Raw genomic sequence first — 27,964 nt, forward strand, 5'->3', positions numbered from 1 at the left:
ATCATTCGTGGAATTTTTAACAGTGAAGACAAATTTAAACATTATAATGTACTGATATGGTGCTTCATTGCCGAAAGTCCATTTAATAAAAGTGAAACATTGTTAATGAAGGCAAAAATGTAGGTTTTACAATTTAAAAAATTTTTAATTAAATTTTGGGATTTAATTTGAAAAATATTCACTGGACCGTTGTGCCTCATTTACGATGTTCTAAATTAATCAAAGTCGATTAGAACATTGGTTAGTTAGCTCATACACGTGTATGTTAATATTTTTTACAATTATTTCTGTAAATGAAAGTGAGTCAGAAATTTTTTTTTAATTTTAAAATATAAACGTTTGAACTAAAACGATATTACCTCATTTTTAACCCAAATTAAAGTTGTTTAGTGCGTTCGTGATTAAGTCCGAACATGCATGTTTCTATTTTTATTTGTAATATTTTTGTCAACAGAAAATTGTTTGGATAAAAATAACATTTGCTTTTTCATTAAATCCCTAAAATTTAAAAGTTGAGGTCATTGCTAACTGTAATTACATTTTAAAGCTAAATCACATCTCAGTGTAGTTTATTGGTAGATTGCTTGTAGGCGATTCTTGCCTACGTTTCAATGTTAGTTCTAGAGTTGTTTATAGAGAGCGTTAATACTAGTCGAAAATTTTAGTAATATTTTCTTCACTAGCCTACTTCTTCTGTCATGTTGGACATTTAATTAGTGTAATTTTGCGTCGTACTCCAGGCAAAGTGTATAAGGTTATGTTTTAGTCGTAAACTTATTAAATTTTTGAAGTAGTTTCTCAAAATATTTTCTGTTATAAATCAGTCGTGCGTTTTAAATGTTAAATATGGCTGAGGATAACGTTTGTTGTGTTTGGATTGGAAATTTACATGAAAAAGTAAATGAAGAGCTTATTTACGAATTGTTTTTACAGGTAAGCCTTTATTAGTTAATTGAAAGAAGTAATCTTTCAGTTTATTTCGACTTTGCATTGGAATCCAGCTAGTTACTTTTAAAATATTTAAAAGTGAGGTTTGACTTTGAATAGGTCTTTTAGGAACTATTTGTATTAAGAAATACGTAATTTGTGTGTATAACGATTAGCATTGTGAACACTTGTAAATATGAACTAGTGTAGCTAAAACCAAAATTATGTTTTTCTATACGAGTTAAAATTACAGCAGTAATCTTCTGGAATTTTCCAGTATCAGTATCAATGATATTTATACTGTAATTCGCATAAAATTAACCTTAAAAACTTACACAATTTATAATTCTTAATCTTATGTTCATATAAAATTAAGTCATTCAGCATTGTTTATATTTATACTTTGTGTAATTGGGAACAGTATTCATTGATAATAATCTTATATAGAATTAACAGCCATTGCACATGTTAACATCATTCACTATTCTGTATTGGTGCAAAAAAGATTTGCGTGATAAAATATAGTCATTGATTTATTAGACAGTTTCATTACTGACAACTTATATTTACCACTATTTATAAAAAAAATAATGACTTGGCCAGTATTTATATTATAATATAAATGAGCAATTGGCTAAATGGTGTAAAGTTAAAACTATTAATTAGTGTTTATACTACTGAAGGCTTTGATCTCGCTCCCATTAGCAGGCCAGCCACGGACCTTGTAAATGTCACGTGGGAATCTGCGATATGAGAGGCGGTAGGCTTGACCTTGCTCCTGGCGAACCGGACTGGAAGTCCAGTTTAAAGTTGATTTAATTTATTTTGTTAGTATTTGATTATCCTAAGGACAGAGTTAGATCTAACTTGCCATTTTTGCGAATCAAAAATTTGTTTGGTGTTTACATTTAGTCATTCTTAGCTTATGTATATATTGAGAGTATGTGGTGCTAATGTATATGTATGAGCTCACGAAAAATATGTAGTGCTTATGCTCATACCATTTATAAGGGCAAGAAAGTAGGACAGAATAGAGGTATGCAAAAGAAGCAGCGAAGGCAAAGGCCGAGAAACAAATCACTGATATAAATGTCTGCAGAGTTATTGATGACATCCTAACTGAGGTCTATGACTGTAATATGTAATCGGTGAAGAGGGTCAGCAAGACAACCTCCAGTAAAGCCCATCAGGTCTAGGAATGGAGGGAGGTGGTGACTGAAATTGTCACAAGATGGGTATCTTTCTGTACAGGGATTGGGATGTACAGTCTGTTTAACTGTTTCAATATTAAGATAGATTTACATAAAATTAAAAATCATCACTAAGGGAACATTTCTTATTAGATTGTTTTGCTGTTTGTTTATAGAAGGCCTACTTAGTTAAAAAAAAGGTAAAAGATTTATAAATGTACAATTTGTTTTGTACTTCATGTTAATCATATTTTAAACATTTAAAAAAAAAGTTTTATTAAAGAGCCTTTGTTTAATCAATGTTAAAGATAAAATTGTGATTTTTGTTTTTGATAACAGAAGTTTAAAAGATTTTCAATTATAAGACATCCAACAGTCTTTAATAACAGTAGTGCCAACCAAAATATTTTGTTTGATTATTGCTAATAAAGTTTCACATCCACGAGTAGGAACTGGAACAAAGGAATACTTATTACTGCTATGCCCAATGGAGAGTTAGAGTTTGTAAATACCTAGGTGTTTTGTTTGATGAAAAGTTACCGTTAGCAACCAAATTAGGCAAGTAGCGGCAGAAACTTAGGAGGATTGCACGGAAAGACTATGGGTTGTTGGCCCATCAAATATACATGGTGTACCCAGGTGTCTTCAAAAGCATGACCTCATACATGGCGCCCATTTGAGTGCATAGGTTGGATATGAATAGAGCACTTGTTCAAAATTTAAGAAGTGCCCAGCAGAGACTTAATTGTGTGCACTGGTGTTTTTAAAACAACCTCCTATGAGGCTACCACCATATTGGGAAAGGCTCTCCCAATCGATTTAGTTCGGGCGGTGCAAAGAGGTCGGGAGGCCGAGGTATTTGGGATGCAGTTTTGAGTTGGGCCCCCATTTTGAGTCGGAACAGTGATCACAATGCACCGGATCGAAATTTCATTCAGTTGCCCATCTCACGCCTGCAGAAGAGGTTGGAGAGCCTCGTGATGGAAGCATGGCAGATGGAATGGGACACCACTACTAAAGGAAGATCCTTGTATAAGTGTATACAGGATCTGTGGGGGATGGTATCCCTCGACCTTGTTTTTAAGGCCAGAAACACCTTCTGGCCTTAAAAAAACCTGCACACCGCAGGTGTTCACTAACCATGTTAATTTAAACCAATATCTGTTTCGGTTCCGCCTAGCAGCTGGTGAGCTGTGTGTTTGCGGGGAGGTCCAGTCAAATGAATACCTGATGTTTGACTGCCTTGCTCTTGGGGGGGAGGGGGCAGAGACCAGGCCACCCTGGAACTTTGAGGTCAAGGGTAAAATCGGCCAGTCAGTGTGGCGAGACCCACTTTGTCGGACCATGTGGGAGTTCCTTGATGCGATTGCTATGTTCAAGCAATATCAGTAGTTTACTTAATGGAATGATTCCTACCGCATTGCTGTTGGAAGCTAACCTAGAGATATATGGCACTGCACTTAGTCTGCTCACGCTGTCAAGTAAGGTCTAGGAGCTATTTAGGACACTGGTCGCTAAACTGTTTCGAGCCTCAGTAGCTGTTTGTGGCACAGACATTCAGTCTTATGCTTTAGGGGTGTCTTATGCTGAACGGGGTGGTGGCAGGAGAAATGCCAAGCAAACCAAAATGCCCAATACCTTCAAAGATCCAGTTCCGATCAATCAACCCACCTCTGTTATATTTTCTATGCGCTATTTTTGCTTTGTCTATTTCTATAGTTACTCTTACATGAACAATCACTGAAAACTTCTATAATTAGTGAACACACAAACTTCACAATAGTATGAAGGTCAGTGCACACATGTATGAGACAATATGGCAATCTTATACAAGAAATCTTGATGCAGTGGTTTTTTATTGTTATTCATTATGCCAAAATCAACATTTATAACAGTAATCCCAGCTCTACACATCTTTTGGAATAACAAGAAATGATTAACACAATTGAAACCTTTGATAAGTCACACAACATAATGCCAAGTATGACTGTGATATATCCTAGATATGCGAAATTTTGTCAACTAAATCAATGACAGCGTTATTATTTTTTCTCAACCTATATTGATAGTTGCCAAAGAAATTTTTCCTCTTCAAGAAACCAATTATTTAAAGCACTTTTTATAAATTTTATTAAATTTAGAAAAGAGCTTTATGTTTTTTTAGATGAAGCTCCAGCATCAAAAGAATATAGAAATTAATGTATAAATTTAGAATGTTAAATTTATTTTTCCTGAGATGAAAGATATTTCATTAGAGTGCAAATAGTGGTGAATGGGATATGTTAGATATTTTCAGTTAGCTCAACAATACATCTTCCAGAGTTCATGCTTTCTAAAGATGAGAATCATTTCATGATCATCCCTCTTGTGAATAATTGTGAAATTATACTTTATTTCATTAATTGCACTGAAGGTAATAGTAATTGAAATTTTTTGTAATTGAAATGCTCTTATGCTTAGAGATTTGTGCTGTCTTTTTTTTTTGTTGTATCCATTTTTTATTACAAAGATTCTTATGTGTTTTGTATGTTTTTATTTTAATTTTTTTTAAAAGTTATATCGCTTTAAAAAATCCTTCAGTGATTTTAGTTATTTTTTAGGAATCTATGCATTAGTTAATTAAGTATGTTTTTTCAACTGCTTAACACTTAGCTGTTGTTTGTCAGGAGTTTATCTACAATTTTTTTGCAACATTTAGAATTAATTAAACCTGTTTAATAGCTTTATGTCCTGAAAACTGATATTTCTGACATGTTCAATGTTCATTTATTAAATTTTTTTTTTTTAAAGTGGTGAAATATCCATTATTGTAAAATATTTATGTATTTTGGAATTATTGTGAAATGTACACACAAATCATTTTTTAAAATAAAATATTACAGTTAAAAAAGAGTGAATAAATTATTTTAGAGTACTTAATCATTCATTAATTGGGAGGCACTTTTTTCTTTTCTTTATTTATTTTTTTACAAAACTTGCAGTCTTGTTCATAAGGGAATTGGTTAGAGAATTCATTCGTTTTATTTCTAAACATAATATTTTTCATTTATGGTTCAAGCTAAGAGATGCTTTCAGTTAAATGATGTGAATGACTGCTGGAGAAATCTGCGTATACCATTGTAGGCTGGAATAGCTCTGCAATGTTGATACTGTATTACCACATTAGCTCTGTAAAAAAAAATTGGAAGAGTTTGTAGAGGAAGCTATTGAATATACATTTACAAAGTATAAAAATAACGTGAGATGCATTCTTCCAAAACACTATGTAAATATCCATGGCATGCTGGAATTTGCAGACAGAAAAAGTGTCATTCCTACAAATTATTTCCAATAAATTTGTTGACATAGTCTTCTGTTTTAAAGTGCACATTCTTTAACACACTGTTTTAAGTAAAAGAAAATCATTGTTAGTACTGCTGAGTTGCTTCATTTTCATAAGCAGTTGAAATAAAATCTCATTCATTTTCTTCACAATCTGCAGAATCTGTCATCAACATTTATGATTATATTATCATTAATACTGTCCATTACATATCCTGGTGTATCAAATATTTTTATACCATTTATATTGTTTTCATTCTAAAAACATCACGCATTTCAAATGTATAAAATAAAATCAGATATCATTATTATTAAAATTGTTTTTCTTAGAAGACAAACTAGTAAAATTTATTGAATTTTACCACATTAATATGAGTGGCTTTTGAAAAGTAAACATTTTAAAGCGTTTAATTATTAGCGAAATGTTATTTTATTTGTTAATGTTGTATAATTTATAAATTTATGGTCTGTAATGTTTAAGAAAAATGAAAATAATTTCAGTGACTCTTATTTTATATATTTATTGAAATATTTTGCTGTAATATAAGCACTTTTATATGGTATCCCGTTTGATTAGATTAAGAAGAAATTTTTTTGTAGAAAATACAGTAACTATTACCTTACAGTCTGTTTTCTTCTTTAATTTTTTAAAAGGAAATGAAAATTCTTTGATAGCAGTTCAAAAATTTATTCACCGGATGGATTGTTACCATCTAACTTTAAGTATAAATAAAATCTTTGCATTGTGCCTTGTAGGTAGTATTCACATTACTGATTGTGTAGACAGAATTCCCATTAATGATAGCAATAATGTTTTTATTACCCATAAAGTGAAATTTCTAGATAATTTATTAGATGACAAATTCTCTTCGGATGACCAAATTAATTTCATTTGGTACAAAATCTACCGTTTGATGTTTGTTTGTGATTACTCTTTTCAGTAAAAATAGTACACTCATAAATATAAATGGAACAATAAGTTAAAATTCTTAATTTCCTAAACATACTGAATTCATATTTATGAAGGCCAAACAATGATTTGACAGCCCATTTGTACCTTGAAAATTTATTCTGACTTTTTGAGAGATGTGTACAGATTATATTATATTATATTTTAAACAGGAATATAAGTAAATATAATGAATATTTAATAATAATGACAAGCTTAGTATTTAATTTAAATGCTTTAAAAACAAACATCAAACGGTAGATTTTGTACCAAATGAAATTAATTTGGTCATCCAAAGCATTTAAATTAAATACTAAGCTTGTCATTATTATTAAATATTCATTATATTTACTTATATTCCTGTTTAAAATATAATATAATATAATCTGTACACATCTCTCAAAAAGTCAGAATAAATTTTCAAGGTACAAATGGGCTGTCAAATCATTGTTTGGCCTTCATAAATATGAATTCAGTATGTTTAGGAAATTAAGAATTTTAACTTATTGTTCCATTTATATTTATGAGTGTACTATTTTTACTGAAAAGAGTAATCACTCCACTTAAAAGATATATTCTTCTCCACAAAACCAGACACCAAAACTATTTTCATAAAAAAACTATTTTCAACTTACAAGAAAGGGATTTATTGTGCCTTCTTTGGTATCTTTGATAAGTTATTGAACCGTTTAAAATATAATTAAATAATGTTATTCGACAGAAACAGAATTACACTATCATTTTTTAATAATACTAATTAAAAATAAAATCTGAATTCTCTGTACCTCTTTTTATCTTGCACGTTAATATGTGCCCAAATAATTTTCATAAATTTTTCTGTATTGACTATTATTTTGTAGTTATTTTTTTGTATTTAGAGTTTTCATATATTTACCTTAATTATATTTTATATTATGATTTATATTTTATTTAAATAATTTACATGTACTTTAATCACATCATTTTTTATTTTATAATTAATGTATATTCTTTGATGCTGTTCTGACCAAAGTTTTACTTAACAAGCTTCCCTTGATCCATTCTGGCAAATGCTGGGGGAGTTCCTTTTTTATCTGCGGAGTAGTACATCTTTCCATTCCTTTCCTGATCTGTATTCTTTATTATTATGTATCGATCTAGTAAAAGATTGATTTATTTGTTTCTTATTTTTGTACACTTTGTTTCTTTCTCTTCTGTAGTTAATGATGAGTCATTTGTTACTAATTTCATGAAAAATCAGTACAGTCATACCACCCAAATACATTAATCATTTTCTGAAGGAAGGAAACTATTTACTTTTTAAATAATAGTATTTGATTGTACAAAAACAGGTTTGCTTAATAAATAAGTCTGAATTTTTTCACCTATCAATAAATATCCTTCACATTCTCCTTGCAAGAATAGAGAATGTAAATGATAAAATGAATAATAGTCATATCATAAAATAATAAATAAAAAGGGTTTCTTCTATAATCTGGATTAGTTTTTTTTTAATTCATGTAAATAGAAAGGCGGTTACTGGTAAAAAAAGAGAAAAAAAATTCCAATTGCACTATATTTCTTCTCTAACCATACACTGACTGAGAGTGTGTATTATATTCTGTATTGAAAATACAAAACATAAGTTTATTTGTTAAGCAGATGCCATAACTAGGTACAAGGGAATTAGTAAACATAAATAGAAATAGAAATCTTTTAAAACTATTTAATACTAAATAACCTGTATTTCTAAAGTGCTACAAAAAAGAGTTTTTAACTACATTTAGATTATACTTAATGTCAACTAACTTGTGTTGCCAGTTTATGTAGTGGTTAGTGTTTTGATTTTTAGATCGGTTGGTCTCTGGTTCAATACCTGGCAAAGATCTAGCGGTTCCTTTGTTCTTGTGTAAATATATGCTGTACTTGTAACTATACATGTCCTTAAAATACTTGCGTAAACGTGGCTGAGGGTTCAGTACTAAAATTAAAAAAAGTCAGTTTAGCCTGTACTATTGATGGGTTTGTTTTTTTGTATGTGGTTCTGAGGACAGAGAACGGTTAACTTAGACACAACCGTGGTAATGCGTAATTCAAGATTAGATATTATTATGTTGCTACATGAAGGGCATGTACAATTCTCCTTCTTCAATTTTAAATCTTTGTCCCTTTATTTCTAAATATGATTGTTTACGGCAAAGCAAATTTTGGATTTTTATTTTTTGTAAATGGATCCTTAGAATGAATGTACCATTTATGATTTTAATTTCAAACTGTTTAGCGTAGTAAATGTTAAGTGTATTTAATACTTAAAATTAATTATAGGGTGATAAATTTATATTGTCATTGCTTGCATAATGTCATTCCGATTACACGCTGTTTTTCATAGTTAACATTTATTAATCAAAAAATTATTTCAGATTTTTAAAGGTTTTGTTATTATTAGTGATGCTAGTTTTTCCCGATTCATGTAATTATTGTTTTCTTTTGTTTGCTATGAAATGATTGTTTCACTCACAATAATATGTATGGATTTTATCATTACTATGTTTTTACGATATGCTTTCAAAATCGTAATAATTTTGTTTCTTTTTGGAGGCGGGACCAGTGAAGAATGTTAATCTACCAAAGAACCCGAACGGACGTCTAAGATCATACGGTTTTGTCACATTTAAACATGAATGTTCTGCTGGATACGCTAAAGAATTATTTAAAGATACAAAATTGTTCGGTAAAGAAATACTGATTAAACCGAGAAAAGATTATTCAGAAACTAATGAAGTTCCATTTGGCGTAAACGCTTTAAGAGGATTCAATAGTGATATTGGTCACAAAGGACGAAACGATGTACATAGTCCGTCTTCAAAATTTATTGATATTTCGCTGCAGATGAAAGGACGAAACGATCTTCATAGTCCATCTTCAAAATTTATTGATCTTTCGCTGCAGGTGAAACCAGGATGTCCTGCTGCAAACGGACCCGTGGGCATGCCGCAGTATTTTGATATGTTACTTAAAATGGGTGATCAGTTACAAAGCCCTGCTGGATCTTCAATGATAATGGAATCTCCTTCGATATTTGGATCACCATTAATGTATCCTAGTCAAAAATTAGATCCGATCATGGACAGACACGAGGAGCATTCAAAGAGTCATGGCCATAATGATCGTTCATATAATCATAGAAATAGAGATTGGGGTCACGATCGGGATCGTGATCATCTTCATTATGATAAATCCCACCCTTACAGAGATCACAGACGTGAATTTCGGCATGCTGGATATAATTCACAAAATTATTCTTCTAATTCACATCGTAGAGGGAGAAAATAACCCAGCTGATTATGTTAATAAAGGTGATGTTCATCATTATTACATTATTAATTTTAATTTTATAAATACTGATGGTAGTGTTCTACAAATTTTAATTATTTTAAGATAAAGATGATTGTACAAATCTTTTGCACTGGTCAATGATACAAATTGTAATTATTTTAAGATAAAGGTAATTGTACAAATCTTTTGCACTGGCAAATGATACTACCATTTGTACAGTAATAATAAATAGTAAATACTTAATAGTACTGTACTATTTGTACTAGTAATATACTACTAGTAGTATACTTTAATAGTAAATATTATTTTTATCTATCTAGAATCATATTTTTATTGTTTATTCACACTAAGTCATTGTTTTCCCCATATAATAATGGTTTTAAATTATTGTTGTATGTTTGATTATAGTGATTGTTTTGTAATTAGTAATGGTTGTCCTGATATTACCACTTTTACAGTTAACAGAAAAAAAATCATCGTCTATCATTAGTATTCTTGACTGTATAATTAAAGTTACTGCTACCACCAAATGTGAATAAAATGTGCCCATTTTTATATTGTGAAAATATATGGTGACTTTGTGTGAATAACTCCATAGAGTATTCTGTGGTAATTTTAATTAAATGATAATGTAATATAAGAAATGACAGAAGAGATTGGTAGATATTATTTTTAAATAAGGAAATTAAAGTAGCCTTCTACTGTATAAGATATTTTTACAACCTTAAAAAAACTACCTGTTGTCTGTGTAAATATGAGTATTTTTTATGATATGAATAAAATAACTATTGTTGCTTCAGACCATTCACATTTTTCCAGTATGTGTGTGTGTGTGTGTGTGCACGCATGCATGCATGTAAGCAAAATACTATGTTTGCTTTTATTAAATTAATTTTTTTATTATTTTTTTAGATTAATTTACCAGTGAACTAGAGTTTGTTTTTAGATTAGTTAGATTTGTGATTCTGATTCTTTCTTTTTTTCTTTTTTTAATCAGAGCAATTAGTTTGTTTTACGTTGCATTAACAGTCGGTTTAAAACTGTTTATATAAAAATATGTTATATATTTTTTATATTTATAAGTGTTTTTTAATGTAATTAAAAAAAGAAGCTTCTTTTATAACATTATAAAATGCTTGTATATTTCTTCCTTTTTTTTAAATGTATTTCAATAAATATTATGTCCTTTACATAAAACAAATATAAAGTGTTGAATTGGATTTATTTTCTCTGAAAAATAAATTATAAAAATAAAAAGTAATAATGTGTTTTTTTATGTATATTAACTTTTTAGAGATATTTCTTATAGTAATAAAAATAGTTTTTTATTTATGATAGTGATTATTGTTTTATTATGAGGTGTATGTTGAAAATATATAAAAAAAGTGTATAAAAAAAAATGGTATGTTAATACAAATTTCATTATCATTTATGATATCGGAAAAAGTTTCCTCAGACTCATAGTAGGTAAAAAAATACACGTGTAAATTTTCGTTGCAGACTGTGATTTATCCACAAGATATTGCTGTATAAATATCATAAGTATTTTGATAATAATGCTACTTTAATAAAAATAAATAGTAAAAAAAATACTATTATTCTACAACAATATGAATGCATAATAATGATTATTAATTTGTGTAATTTAATCATTTTATAATGAATTTAACAAACTGATGTCTACTCAAAAAAGTAAAGTACTAAGTAATAAAGTAAAAATAATGTTATGAAGAAGAAGCACTAATAGCATTGGTTCGGTGCTCCTTAGATCCCAGCACAGTTGTTGAAGCTAGAAACAATACTCTCTAGTTACTTGCAGGGTAAACATAAGGCATGATGAATGATGAACGGTAGTGTAGTTTGTGTCAGGGTGTAATGGTGACTATGTTCTGCTTGTCAATAGTGGTGGCTTGAGGCAGACATTTCCCTTTGAGTACCTTTATTTCTCTCCTGTCTAAGAAAGGTAGGAACCAAATGATTCATACAAAAAGATTTTTAAATTTACATTAAGTTTACATTTAGCATTATTTTTTTTTATTATAATATGAATGTCATGCATGGATCATTTCTAATTTTAGTGGTTACTTATTTTCTGTAAAAAAAGGAAAAAAGGTAACCATTAGGTGTATATGATTATCACTTCAACAGTTTTGTAGAAAATTTAATTCTCTTGATAGAAGTGGGCTTTAAAATTTGGTAGATCATTCACCTTTTATAATGCTGGGAGTTGTATCAATCACCATTTTAAAAATGAAAATTTTATAAAATGTATATTTGCACCTAAATTTTTTCACTTGTAATAACAAAAGAACCTTATAAAAAGTGGAAAGTGCATTTTTATAGTAAAGTACACTTTACTATGAAAATCTTATAGTAAAGTACACTTTACTATAAAAATCTTATAGTAAAGTGCCTATTTGGTCATAAGATACAAATAGGTGAAAATGCCAAGGTGCAAAATGTCAACTGGACCTAGTAGAACATGATTGGTTACTTGTCATGGGAAAGTAAATAGTATTAGACACTTGACAAACCAGTTAACAGTTGTGTAATGAGGCGCTTGAAGTTATTGTATAAGCATCATTTGATTCACTGATGCCATTTATTACCAAGTGCCTCTTATTTTTTGACATACTTTATATGAAAAAGTCCATATAGGCTAATTAATGATTATATCCAGATCAACTGATGGTGTGAGATTAATCTCAGTTGTACAATACATAAAATTATTTATTAAAGAAACTGTTGTTAGAGTAGAGTAGAGTAGAGTAGTTAGAGTAGTTGTAGAGTAGAGGATTGACTAATTTATTTACTTACAATGATTTATTTCAAATGATATTTGTGTTTTATAAAATAGTTGAGTTACATATCACTGTTTTTTTTTTGTGGTAAATATTAGATTATGAAAATGTAGAATGTCTAGTGTAGTGAATGTATTATAACTATAATGTATATATGTCCTGTGTATACTTAATCAGGATAAATTTTCCCCCATAATAATCATAATTTTTAAACCTGTAATCTTTCCTTAATTTTCTTTTAAACAGTAATTGTTGATGTAAGTGGTTAAACAGTAAGTGGTTAAACTCAAATCTTTTCGACATACTCTCAGGCTATCAGCAGGGGTTTAATTATTTATAAATAAAATGATATGTTTTAATATACATATGTAGTCAATATAATAATATTACTTGAAAAACTATGACTTAGTTCACAAGTAATGAAGTATCTGAAAAAAATACCTAATATTAATATACACTTTTTTTTTTTTTAAATGGATTGTTCCATTATTATAAAATAATTCTGGATCAATGTAAATTGAAGGGGTTTTCAATTTTACTATTATCTAGTGTTATGATTTATAATTTTTTTAATTGGATGATTTTAGTACTAAAGTTAGTGTAAAATTTGGTTCTATTTTTATGGGTAATTTTCAGTGCTTATTTTTTAATTAAATGGAATGATTTTTTTTGTACAAAAAGACTATTTATGATATTTTAAAAATCCATTATGTATTCCAATTTTATATTTTTTTTATAAGGTGTATTAATATTATACCAACATACAATGTGGCGATTACCAGCAAATATGTGGTAATTATGATAAATATTTCATGCATTTTATGCTATTTCTCTTTTAAGAACTTTTAAATTTCCCACTTTTACTTTTTTTTTATTTTGGTAGTTCTTTTTCTTTAACAGTTCTTTTTTAATTTTTTTATTCTGTGCTCAAAGTGAAAAAATTTCTAAAAATTAAAAAAAAAAATATTTTACTACTATTAATCATAAAAATATTTATATACATACTCATAATATTAAAAAAAATTTGTGGTACTTAATTCATAATTAAACATTTATCATTATTGATTTATAGATATTATCATTTATTTTTATTGCTGTTGAATATGTAGAGTGTATATATATGTGTGTGTGTGTGAGAAACATACTTTTCTGCAAGAAATTATGTTCAGTAAAATCTACTTAACAAGAGTTTTAAGATAATTTTCTGGCAGAAATTTTTATATTATGAAAAGTTTTTAAGTTATAATTATTTTATACGTGTTTATATATTTGTTCATTCATAGTGAAATATTACAGTACTAATTCAGATTTAATCAATTCTCTTTTTGTTTTTGTTATTTTGGTAACTTCGAGTTGTATAGCTACATTTTTTTTTTAGAGAAATGTCCATCAACTAGTTTAGTATTATAAAGATTAAAAAATTCAGAAAAATTAATAAATAATTATCATGTAAGTATAATTCTGAAAAATACAAAGATATAAAAATTTGTGGTATTGAAATTTGAATTTTCAAGAAGGATATAAAAATTAAGCATTTTTTCTTACTTGAAAAATTGTCACATGGTAAAGTCCAAGATGTTTTTGTGAAATGGTAGTATGATATAATTTTTTTTTTAATGTTTAAATATTTTTTCGCTTTGAGCACAGAAAAAAAATTAAAAAAGAATTGTTTTGCAGAGAGTTGGGAAATTTAAAAGTTCCTAAAAGAGAACTAGCATAAATGATGAAATATTTATCATTTAAAAAAATTAATATTTAATCCTGTAATGTATCTCCTTATTTCAGGGGGTGCCCCAACACTAACTAGTTATGTGTTGCTGTATGACTATTATATATATATAGAAATATATATAAATAAATTTAAATTTTATTCATTATTATGTATTGTAAACATTTCATTTTGTAGTTGTCAAATTGATATTGTTTAAGAAGAAAGTCAAACAAGTTGTAAAAATATGTGATGATTTGTGTCCATTAACAGTCTGATAATAGACATAGCGAAGATGATTAGTCTTTAGTAATACGTGACTAGCTGATAACATGTTTTCCTTTCCATGTATAGTAAACAAAGCTAAATGTTACATATTTAATGATGTCTGGTGCATTTAATGATTTCATGACCATCATAATATCTTTAAAAGTGTATAGTTTCAAATTAGTGACAAAAAATTGTAATCTAAAAAACTTTCTAAAAAGGTTGGAAAGGATTCATTTTACTAGACAAATAAAGAAAATTTTGTAAGTTTAATTACTACTCAAGAATTGAGTTTATAATTTTTTGCATTATATTTATTTTCATGTTTATAATTGTTAAATTCATTTCCACTTTCTTGAAAGGAATGTAAAAAATAATGATTAAAAAAAATGTTTTATGCATTTTAATAATTGTTTGTTATACCATATACTTTTCCTTAATCAACTTGGACTGGACAGGTTAGTGAAGGTTTGTTATGAAAGTTCATATAAGAATATTCAGAAAAAGAATACTTAAAATATAACATGTTTATTTATTAATTTGTTAAACGTGAATAATTGATAAATAAGATAAAAAATATAACATATACTTAAATTTAGGATTATGAACTGTGTCTGTTATAGGCACAATCACATAATGTACATTTTTCTAATACTACTTTGATAGATTACTATTGGTTTAAAAATCTATTTTAATGTTCATTGCCTCTATTTTATGAGTATGAAAGGAAATGTTTTATTTTACGTTATGGAAAGAAGCCTTTCAGTGGATTGGATGTATAAAAGACCACTTGTTAAGGAAGAGACTGCTTTAATTCATTTTTTACAGTGCCTTTTTAAGTTGTTTTATTGCGTTGGTTTTCTAGCAGGTTTTCAATAAATTTTTTTTCTTTACTGTCATGTATAATAATTGTTTCTGACCTTTAATTATAGTAGTTCTCATTCTGATTGCCTGAGTTTATTACAAATACACTAAGTACAAAATGTTTTTATTAAATAATATTCAGGAGAATGGTGCCATTCTTAATTATTTATTCTTTTTTTTTAATTAAGATCTTACATTAAGTTATATCTTTGTTTATTTTATTTTTTTAATTCAAGGATGAAAAGTCTGTAATGTATTGAATATTTTATAGTGTTGTGTAATGTAGTTATTTATTTTTATAATGCATGTATTTATCTCTTTCTTAATTTTAAATAATCTAGATCCTTTTAACTAAATGTCATTTCATAATTATTTAAATAAATACTTTCCATTTCACTTGTAAGAATGCTAATTATAAATTTTCATTTTAATTAATTAATCCTTTTTTAATTTTATGAATTTCTCCCTTGTATCTAATTTTTAATCTATTTCAGTTCTTTGTTGTCATGGTTGTCAGTGAATTCTATTCTTATAATTCATTTTCAAATCTTGTGCAGGCTTTTTTTATTATTTTTTTTTTTCTTAAGTTCAACAGTATATTGGAAAAAAATTTCATATGACTAACGTTCATAATTCTATTCATTTGTTCATACCCAAACCTCAGATCTTTTAATGATTGATTCATAGTAGTAGTACTCTGTAGCATATCTATTTATTACCTATGTTGTCTGTATTGCTCGTCATACATAGCGGTATACTTCAACATCTAATCTGCATACTCGATTGTAATTAAATTTAATTAGTTTAATTGCTTGGATTCTATAAATTTCTCTCCTTTTCTTTTTGATGAAGATTATATTTATCTTTAATCTTCCTAATGTATTATTTGTAATTGATCTAAATTTACTTTATTTGTGTGAAAAATATTGTTCAATTTAAGAATTTCTTATTTTTTAAATTATTAAGTACAGAATTATTTTTAGTGTTAAAAGAACTTATATAGAAAGGTATGATCTCAGTTATTCACACATATTTTGTATAAGTATAAGTGATACATTTACATAAATATTATTTGCTATATAACAAATATAAAACAGTACAATTACTACAAAAAAAATCAGATAAAGGCTAGCATGCTTATAAAAAAAGTAATGGTTTCAAAGGTTTTATGAACAAGTAAAAAGTATGAAGTAGATAAAGTATAAATGTTATTATAAAACTTCATCATATGTATAACTTACAAGTTATATTTATGATGAACTTTTATAAAAATGTTAAAAGTTTACATTGCTTTTTAATGCCTTTTTAAGGATTCCTATGTGGAACATGTTAAAGTTTGAAAGCTATTTTGTAACTTTGACACTCCTTATATAAAACTACATTTTATGTGTAATCAAAGAAAAAAGAGAAAATGGACAACGGTGTGATTTTGTGATATCGCTGTGTTTTTGCTTGGTGTCCTAATTTATCTAATTGTATTTTGTTGCTACTTTTTTTTACTTATAAAAAATATATCTGCATAATACATTGGTATATAATGTTTAAAAAATTTACATATTATATATTATGTCCTCGCCATATCTCCTGACCTATTTATCTCTGTTTTTGATCTCCAATAATGATAGTTTTAGAAAACTAGTAGAAATTTGTGTACTATGTTATGATCCATTTTTCATGTTCGGAACATTTATATAAAATATTTTGTAGCCGTAAAATATTATTGCTACTTATTGTTTAAGTGATCGATCCAGTAAATTGTTTTTTCTAAAGTTAGAAATCCGCATCTTCATTTTGAAACTGAGAATTTTTTGTTTTATGATATACATAATTATTTTATGTTAGTAGATTCAAGCAATTCAAGTTTCTTTGTAAAAAGTTCTTTTGCTGACAAATTGAATATGTACAAATTAAAAAATGATTTTGTAACTTGTAAAATAATTTTTAAGAAATTCATGTACCAACGGCAATTAAATAAAATTAAAAAATTGTGTTTTTTTATGGAAATTTTATTATTTTTATGCTATAATTATATAAAAATTGTTTTTACTGGAAAGCTCAGTATAAAAACTATGTTTCTTCACATTTCTATTGTATTTGTTAAGATTATGATTTAGAATATTGATACTAATAACTACATAAAATAGTTCTGTGGAAAAATCATTCTGTAATTCATATTTATACATTTTTTTAAATATAAAATATTATGCAATGAAGTGAAAACAGGACAACAGTTTTAAGTTTTATCAAAGTGAATTGTTTCACTCCATCATCTTTTGTGGTGGATTTTTGCTTTACATTAAATATTTTGGAAGTTTAGAAGTCATTCATGCTGTTTATTACAACAAAATTGATTGATAAATGTTTAATTTCTTTAAAACATCTCACAAGTTATTTGACCTTCCTTTTACTAATAATAGACTTTTAAAATACCTTACAGAAGATTGTAAAACCAGAAAAAGATTAAAATTAGTGGTCAGCTGTATTGTAGGAATGTGAAGGGAGCAGCAAGTATTATTTGCTAATGATAATGTAAAGTTTTGCTGTGTTAGAAGGGATATGAATTGACTTTATTATTTTATAAAAATTAGTTTGTGTAATTAAACGTATATCTTATACAAAGTACAATTAAAAAATGATAAAACTTTTTGTAGTTATGTTTGTGACATATAAAATTATATTAAAAATATGATATTAAAAACTGTGTGCTTGAATTATTGGATTTTGTTTTAGCAGCTTGAAATTGAAAATCATTTAATATTATTAATGTTTGATCCTTTTTTCTTTAATACTAGACAGTCTAATGTTAATAAAATTTTCTAATTATTTTTCCATTTGCCTTTTTGCAGTGTATTTGTAAACCTGTTTTAACTTATGTACTCTTTTTTATATTATACTCAGTTATTCATTTGTCTCTTGTTACACCATTGTATGTTTGTTTTTATATAAGTATTTTAGAAGTCACCCCTTTTCATTGAAATACAATCATAGTATTTCTGGCAACAAACATTTTTTTTTGAATGCCTACTATTATGATCGTTATTAAACAGTAACCTTTACAATGTGTCGTGTTGTAACTAAAACAATAAAACAAGTATGTAAAGCATATTAAACAAAGATATAATGCATACAATAGTTATTTTGTGAAATTTATTCTTGTTTTTGATTTTTTAGTTAAATTTTATCTAATTTTAATAAGCAGTTATGGTAATAATTGACAAAGTTAGATGTTGACAACTGTTGATAATGCTTATTTATTACTACATGAAGTTATTGTTAGAAGTATCAGTAATGCGAATGATTGAAGTTAAGATTAAGGCTGGTGAATTTGATTATTTGAATTTCGGTAGTAGACTATTGGGGATTTTTTAATTATTGTTTATGTTTTGTACAGAGATATATAAATTTCTGTTCATTACATGCAGTCATGTTAAGGCTAGTTTAAAATTAAATACTTTTCTAATTACAAATTTATTTCTTCTAAATTTATTACCATTATTTAATTAAAATCTTCAGCATTTAAGTGTATGAATTATCATTTATTTATAATTTTACTTTTCTTTTTTATCATTTATTTAACTGTGTAATATTCTTGCTTTGTTTAATTTAATGACAGTTATGCGTAAAATAATGAACATTTGTCGGTGTATTCATTAGTATTATTACTTATTCTGAGGTGGAAGTTCTGAATTTTATTCCCAGTTTGGATGGTAAACAAAAAAATAAATACATCCGTACGCTTGGTTTTGGATCTACCTATTGTGTTCATGGATTGTGCTATCTATCAAAAAAGTTCTGATACACTCAAATTATTTTCTAATTGGCAAGTAGGTGTGTAGAGACTTTAAAAGGTGATAAGTGTTTTTTAAATTGTTAGCTCAAGGTTTTGTTGTTTACTTGGAAACAAAGTATGAATGTTACGTTAGCCGGAAATTTTCAAATTATGTTTGCTTAAATATGAAATATTTTTAAAAAATGAAGGTAATTTTTTAAAAAAATTGTAAAGGGAGATATGAATGATATGTTTTATATTTAAGACCATAAAAGAATGGAGAATAATATGAAAGTAGATTTTGCTGAGTTTTATTATATTTTCTTAGATTATTTTTTGTGGAGAAAAAGTGTTTGCTTAAATGTTTTTGTTCACATAAAGTTAGAAAGTCAGTTAAAGAAAGTCCTATTTGAATGGCAGTTTTTTAATCAAAGTTTTTGTTAAAGTGCATTTTTATTGTAAGTTTTAAACTGTTTTCAAGTCTTGTAAATTTGTCATCCCAGTAAATTTTGTAAACACCCTTTTTATTCATTTCCACTAAAGACTATAATATATCCAATGCTTCACATTGTTGTCACTTTTTCTTGGTGTTGATAGGCTCAATATTTATTATTATCATGATAGGCTCTGTTCAACCATTTATCATTCAATCCATCATTAAATTTTTAGCACTGTGTTTATGAATTCTAAAACATTCATCTTTATAGACTATTGTTTACGTGATACACTATTCAATCGCTTTTGAATTATTGTTACAATTCTTTCCTTTATGTATGGAGTTTGATGATGAGGAAATGAAACATTTTTTAAGATTCTTATCTATGAATTAAACCTATGAGAAACTGAATGAAAGCACCAGTGTACTGTACTGGTCCATACACCAACTAACTAGTAATTTTTTTATATTTATCTTGTAAAAAGTTGAAAGCTTAATTTTAATTGTGAAATGATAAAGCATGTAATTTTTTGTGGAAATTTGTTTTTCCCATTCTTTTTACTAGGCAGTTGTCTTTTGATTGTAGAAGCATTATCAATTTTATTAAGTTTTATTTTGTTTTATTATTATTTGCAATATTTAATATAATTTCTTCTCAAAACAGTAATGTGTTTGCAGAAGAATAGTAATTTGTTGTAAAATGCTTTTTGTTTGTGCAATAATGTATTTAAAAAGGAATATGTATTTATTTTAATTGAAAAAGAATAATCAATAATTTGTAAATTATTGAAAATTTATTTTACGTAATTCTTAAAATATATTTTTATGTTTTATTGTTATTTTAGAATGGTTTTTATTGCATGGTCAATATTTTATTTTCATTATATTTTTTTTTACCTTTTTTTAGTGTAAATTAATGTGGCTAATAAACACTGTATATATATTTAATATTAATTTTATAAAGTTTAAATAAATACTTGATTAGATATATATTTTTGAATGTATATTTTTTTACACACCATAATTAATATCTGTTCTTACAATCTTTATTATTACTTTTTAAGTTTTAATAGTTGTTTTTAGTTAGGAATTCTTTTAAGTGTGTTATTTATGATTTATATGTTTTCAACATGTCATTTATTATACATAATGGCAGTATGTTGGTGGTTTATAAACATTGTTATTTTAAAAATAGATTGAATTGTGTTTAAGTAACATAAAACCCGTCGTAAGTTGGAAAGAAGGCAGCTGAGTTTGAGTTGTAGCTTGCTAAATAACGGGTAGAAAAACATAATGTATACCAAAGACTGTTGTGTTTTATATTATTTTGTTAATTACTCATTTAAACAAGCAATATGTCATTTACGTGTACTAAAAGCCATGAAAAAATTCAGCTTATTTTTTAAATATAATTTCTGAACTATTTAATGAAACAGTTGTGTAAAGCATTTTGTTAATTCATGTTAAAATATGAACTTTAAAGATAAAAGTTCAGAAATTTCATAAAACTCATAAAATTTCAACTCTTTTCAGTTACAAATTAAAAAAAAGTCAGCATTGTAAGATAAAATGTTATCTCCATATCTGGTAATCATAATAGAATAATCCTTTGACAGTAGTAAGTAGTTCTGTTCTACAGAAGAAATGAAAGAATGTGGTTTCTCATAAAATAAGATATTTACCAAGAAACTCAAAAATATATAGGATGACATAGGGGAGTGTACTCATTTTTGAATGAACATTACAAAGTTCAATAAACCAAACAAATAAAGTACAATAAACCAAACTTTATTACTTTGGTTTGAATAGGCGTGGGAAGGAATGCCTCTTGTGTTATATAGAAAAAAATCATCTGATGCCCATCTTACATAATGCGGTTTTCAAGTCGAGAGGTGAAGTTGCCCAGTATGTATTTCAATGTCTCTTGAGTGATCTGCTGCATCTTTCTTTGTGTAGCTGTCTTCAGTTCGTCTAATGAACAGGGTGTATTGATGTAAACTCATTCTTTTAAATACCCCATAGAAAGAAGTTGCACATACTGAGGTCGGGAGATCAAGGAGACAAATGCACATTTCTAAACCTGGAAATCAAATGACCGGGAAATCCCCATAGGATGTTTGGAGTGTCTGACAGTGTGGGCTGTAGCCCCATCTTGGTGCCACATATCTTGTTCACCATGTGACATAAAAAGGTGTTGTATCATGTGCCTGTAAGGATTGGAGTTCGCTGTTCCTTTTCAAAAAAATAGGGACTGATAATAAAATCAGGTTAATGTTCCATCGACCACTATTCCATGGTAACTAAAAATAAAATGTAAATAAACAGCATTAGTTCACACATATTTTTCAATGTTTTATTTTAAAGTAATAAAGTTTGGTTTAAGTTAACTGTATAATGTTCTTTTAAAAATGAGTACAATCCCCTGTGTCGCTCTGTATTTAAAAAATTTTTGTTCAGATTTCTATTTTCATTTATGATGAAATGAGTCAGTTACAACGATGAGGGTTACTGCAATTTGTAATCATCATCCATCTAAGTCAGTAACCATCTATAAATTAGAACAATAATACTTTGCTTTTGGAAATGTAAAAGCTTAAGATTTTATCGAGTAGAATATACATATATAGATATGTTACTGTAAAAACTTACTGCAAATATTTTAGTTTAATTACTTTACTTTAAATACTCTACTTAGTATTTATTTAAATTCCTTTAGTTTTATTACTGTTGTGCTATAATAAATTTATGTAAATATTACTACAGATTCATTTGAAATGGTAACAAGAATTAATTATTGCAAAAATGTTTATTATTAATCATATTTGTTGTAAATATAATATACATATATATGTCAGGTAGTCATTAGAAATAATATATAATGATGATAATATATATCCATTCCTTCTGAGATATATATGAAACATATATATAAATTCTATTTTGATTCAAATAAATTATATATAAAAAACAAAAAATGATTTGTTTTTACAGCATGTGGCATTATTATAACTAAACATTTATTTTTTAGATATCTAGGTGCTTGCTTGTATTATTAAAATTATTTATGGTAAAATAATCTTATATTAAATAATTTATTGAATTGCCTAATACAGCAGAATTTTGTGTACAGCCAACTGCATTTGAGTAACAGTATATCTACTTAAAGGTAATGGTTAAATCTTCACATTTAACTTACTTTCAACTTCAAGTATTAAGTGTATATAAAAATAATCCATTTTTAATTATCATAGCATTATATCTGCTTCTCTGTGTATTTTATACGTACTTGCAGAAGTAGTTATAATTAAAATAAAAATGATAATTAAAAAGGAAGACAAATGATTCTATTAAAAAAATGATGTTTGCTGCTGCAGAAGTAATTACCAAAACAAATCTAAATTTGATAAATGTGTAAGAGTCCACATTTGATTTATGACATATTCATATTTTTCAGAATTATTTTGTTTAAATTATAAAGGTTGGCATTTACTTATGTATACAAAAAAAAACAAGATTGAAAAAAATGATTACCTGTAATTTTTTGTATGACAGATGATGTTTTCTTATGTTTTTAACAAACTCTTAAAAATAATGTTAAACAGATTCTTTAATTTGGTATACATTGGATTTTTTCGTTTTGTTTTTGTAAGTTATAACAATTCAAATACTGTGCCTTCTTTTATTCGCTACACTGTAAATGAATATTAACTATTTTAGATAGAATTTTCAGTGGTGTTAAGTATAGGCATTTCATTGGTGAGAAACTGTATACTTAATTTACAACAAACTACTTTGTTGTGCTATTATGAGTTATTCAAATTAATTACCGTTGTATGGGGTATTACACTTCACATGTAAATATTAGCTACAATTTAATAAATGGGATTTGTTATTACTTTTTGCCCAGTTGTGAAATAAAAAAAAAACTTAAAAACAATGATGGAATCTTTTATAAAGTAAATAAAATACAATAAAGTAAAATATTTCTTCTTTATAACAAATTTCAAAAAAGGGAGGAGGCTTTTTATTTTAACCTTATGTTTATTCAAGGCATGTTCATAACCAAATGTACCAATTCTTATGATCCTTTTTTTTAATTGTGTTGTATATGTTACATACACATGTTACATACACATTGGTGGTCTTTTATTAAATTTCTTTTATGTAGCACAATTAGAGAACTCTTTAAATGAAAAATTAGCCACATAACAATTATAGTATTCTTTCTATTTGATTGTTGTATTCATAATGATTGATGTAGCTTGAAGTCATTTTGATATCCAATGTACTTATCTGTGAAATTTCAAGAAAATCTGTCTGGAAGCAGAGTTTTATTTAAACAAAAGTTCTTATACTGGCATTACACGTAACCTTTGCTAACTTATACTAGTCAATTTTGTTTCTCAGAATTCCTTTTCTTGTTTTTATCAAGATATTGGTTTCTTAACTTTTGTTTCTTCTGAATGGGTTTTTTTCATTAAAAGTATAATTCTTTTGTTGTGTAGACCAAACTGTATTTTAAATAAAATTAAAAAAGTAATTTATAATAAATAAATAAATAAAACACACTAAAGGTAAAAAAATGTAATTAGCCAATTCTGTAAATGTCAAGTTTCTGAAGTTAGCACAAATTAAGTAAGTAGTTGTGGTAGGTGTTTAATTTTAATCTCAAGTCAGTGTATAAACAATTGGATAGGTTTTTAGTGTGAATTTTTACTTTGGTTCTATACATTTTTTTAAGTCTGTTTTTAATTTTTTATAATACTGAATAAATTAACGATTATGAACAGTAGTTTAATTTCATATCTTTTTCAGTCCATATACTCACATATGACAAATAATTTTTTTTTCTTGGACTTTTTTTCTGTGAAACATCTTTATGTAGTGGATGGTCCACAATTAATGAAGTAATAATACCTTTTGAAAAAAATAAAATCTTCATTTTGCTAATCTGACTGTGATAATTACCGCATTCCCCTTCTAATCCTATGTTATTAGAGTTTGTTCATTCTCTGCTTGAATGAACAGATAAATTTTTGCCTCCTCTGTAGGAAGATCTTTATCACGTGTGATTACAGTCTTTGATTTATACTAGTTGTTCTGTACAGCTCCATCTTTCTAAAATTGCTTTCTTCGATAAAATTTTCTTTGCAAGGAATTTATTTTTTGACAGGGAACAGGAATTTTTACTGTTTTATTAGATGATCAGTTTTCCATTTTTTATATTTTTAATTCTTCTTGGAATCTTTAGTAAATTAATGTTTTTGTGTTAACAAATTTCTATCTTATACAGTGTGTTTTTATATTTTAATGTACATACTATTAAATTATTTCTGATTTGATATACATAAGTTCATAATTAATTAGTACTTGTTTCCCATATGAGGAGGGTTGGATTTTTCTATATATATATGTATACATATATATATATATATATTTGTTTCTAGATTTTTGATTCTTATGTCAATAGAATAGGTTTCTAATTTTAATATCAATGTAAATCTGTTGTAAAATGACAATTTGCCAATCTATGTGGTGGAGTTACCACTCCATCATCTTATCTTTCTTTTGGGGGTTCTAGGTTCAAATCCCAATCAGGCATGGCATTTTTCATATGCTACAAAATTCCATTTCCTTATTCCTACATATAAGTTTCAAAGCTTCTGTGATGAATCGCGTAAAAAATTTTTCATCAAGTAAAAAAATGTAATCCTTATAATTTTTAGGATTTTGATGTGAAGTGGAAATGAAGCTTTTTTCAGGGATTTTTTTTGCAAGACCTTTTTACATTATGGTTATGCTAAAAGATAATTATGTGAATTTCAAGAGTTTTTTTTTATAATCTAAGTTTTCCCATGTTGAAGTGTGACTAGGCACACAAGTTCAGTTATAATAATTTTTAATTGTGTATTACAGGGTGCAGATCATTCACAACTTTTTTTTTAATAAATATTTCATTATAATGGAGGAAAAGTTTTGCACTGTCAGAGGAAATTTTTTTTATTGGAGGAAAACTTTTTACTGGGGGAGGTCCATGTGACTGGTCTGAGTGTTGTAGCGCTTAAGTTAGCATATACATAACAGTAGTTACATTTTAATATTAAAATAGGTTCTTTTATTATTATTTTTAATCTGTCTGATCTCTAAACAGTCTAAAATACTTAAAGTTGTATTTTTTATTTTGAAGATTTATTTCTATAAAACAAGGATACCATTTTGTTGAGCTGAAATAGTAAGTAAACTTTACGATTTGAGACTTTATAGTGCCTTTTTTTTTACAACGTTCTATGATTCTTTTAACTGAACTTTTGGTTCCTGATGTCATTTGGTGGATGTATAATGCTTCCGAGGCGAATAAGTAAATTATTTTAATTCTGCCATCAAAATTTGATTTTTTTTTTTTTTATGTACATGATCAACTGCTAAGTAAAACTCTTGTTTTGCTAGAATGAATTCAAACAAATGCCCACATTTAATTCATTTAAGTATTTTGAAAGTTTTCTGTTTAGTAATCTAATAAGGATCTATGTGAAATACATTTAGAAATATGAGAAGGAACAGTCTCTTGTTCATTGATTTTACTGCCATTTTAAATGTGTTATAGTGATGGAGTACTAAGATAGTAGTGATCATTCATTATAGTGCCAGGTAGTATTAAAAAAAAACCCATGTGTTTTTTTTTTTTTTTGATAACACCAAGAATCTTTTACTATGAAAATTACCATAAGTTAACTTTTGTGGCAGTAGAAGATGGCTAGCTTTAGCAAACAGGCAGCTTAAGTACTAGTTCAACTGTTTAATAATCTCCAGGTAGGATACAATCCCTATACAGGGATCCCTTGATTTATGCGGTTTGTCACCTGAATTAAAACCGCATTAATCAAAACTGTTTTCTAAAAAAGTGTACAGTATACTATCTGTATGTGTACATATTTAGTAGGCTAAATTCGTGAATCTTTTCGCAGGTAGAATACACAGAATTTTTAGACAGTTTGGTTAAACATTAATAGAATATAAATCGAATCAAGTACAGTTAGTGTGAACCCACCGGGTTGGTCTAGTGGTGAACGCGTCTTCCCAAATCAGCTGATTTGGAAGTCGTGAGTTCCAGCGTTCAAGTCCTAGTAAGAGACTGTTACTTTTATACGGATTTGATTAGATCGTGGATACCAGTGTTCTTTGGCAATTGGGTTTCAATTAAACATACATCTCAGGAATGGTCAAACTGCGACTGTACAATACTACTTTTCATTTACACTCGTACATATCATCCTCTGAAGTAATGCCTGAGTGGTAATTCCCAGAGGCTAAACAGAAAAAGAAAGAAGAAAGTATAGTTAATATGATTACATACAGTACAGTATTGTAGAAACAAAGTAAAAAATATAAGAATAATAAACTACAAAAGAAAAATCGTAATACAGTAGAGTATTATTAAAAAAATGCAATAAAGAATATTAAAAAACTTGAGATCTAATTCTGTGGTTTCTTAAAATAACTGCCCAGTTTACTCTACTTTATTGATAATACAAACTGATAGTACTACTTTATTGATAGTACTTTAACTGATCTAGCACAAACTTGTAGCATTTCATATAACCTAACAGTCCATTTAGAACTTTTGTACTTCGTTCTTGATGAGGATCATTTTCAGTTGCATAATCACAAAATTTTTTGATGTATCCTAATGCTACCTGTAATCCTTTTACTGTTAATTGTAGCTGAGAAATGGAGGATGAGGTTGAAGGTTCACAACTTGATTTTTGATGACCCTGATGTAAATGTGTCACTGTTACTCAAGTTGTCATCTAGCTGCTTGTTAGGTGACTTGGCTAGTGCTAACAAGTCCTCATTTCCTAAAAGTTGTTTATCTCCTTCCACAACATTTATATCTTCAGCATCAAATTCGAGCCTTACAATGCCAGCAAGTTCCACAACTTCATTTTTTATAATACCTGTAATTTCTTGTCCATTATCATAGAATGCAGTTTGATCTTGATCATAGTCTTGATAAGCTTGTGCCATACTCCACAAAGCGTACACTTTTGATTTTTTTTCCAAGCTTCACCAACATTGCGTACAGCATGAAGGATGTTATATATTTTCCAGAACGTTCGAAAATTACAGATCTCATTTCTTGAACCGTTAGTCGCAGAAACCACATGAGAAAATGTTTTTTTTTAAGATAGTAAGCTTTGAATGTGGCCATCAATCCTTGATCACATGGCTGTGTCAGAGATGTCATATTTGTAGGCATATAAATGACTTTTACATGTGAATTAATAGCTTCCAATAACTTGGATGTCCAGGAGCGTTACTAAGCAGTAGAATGGTAGAATGGTGTGCTATATTTTTTCTTGTGCAAAAATTTTTGAGTTGTAGGCTAAAACAATTCTTAAACCAGTGAGAAAAAATGC

General features: G+C 27.4%; 1 protein-coding gene across 2 annotated transcripts in view; it reads left to right on the forward strand.

Annotated features, from left to right (window-relative positions):
* The first annotated feature begins 701 nt into the window (after window positions 1-701).
* The window catches only part of LOC142326643 (sodium channel protein Nach-like), an 83,303-nt gene continuing 56,040 nt past the window's right edge, over window positions 702-27,964 (forward strand). Inside the window, exons 1-2 of one of the 2 annotated variants that reach the window (XM_075369239.1) lie at window positions 702-933; window positions 8,965-9,722. In XM_075369239.1, coding sequence (XP_075225354.1) covers window positions 838-933; window positions 8,965-9,699 — 831 coding nt within the window. In that variant the 5' untranslated portion in view covers window positions 702-837 and the 3' untranslated portion in view covers window positions 9,700-9,722. The remainder of the gene's footprint in view (window positions 934-8,964; window positions 9,723-27,964) is intronic. The other variant, XM_075369240.1, reaches the window with a different exon arrangement.

This window comes from Lycorma delicatula, chromosome 6 (genome assembly GCF_047948215.1).
Source record: "Lycorma delicatula isolate Av1 chromosome 6, ASM4794821v1, whole genome shotgun sequence".
Taxonomy (NCBI): domain Eukaryota; kingdom Metazoa; phylum Arthropoda; class Insecta; order Hemiptera; family Fulgoridae; genus Lycorma; species Lycorma delicatula.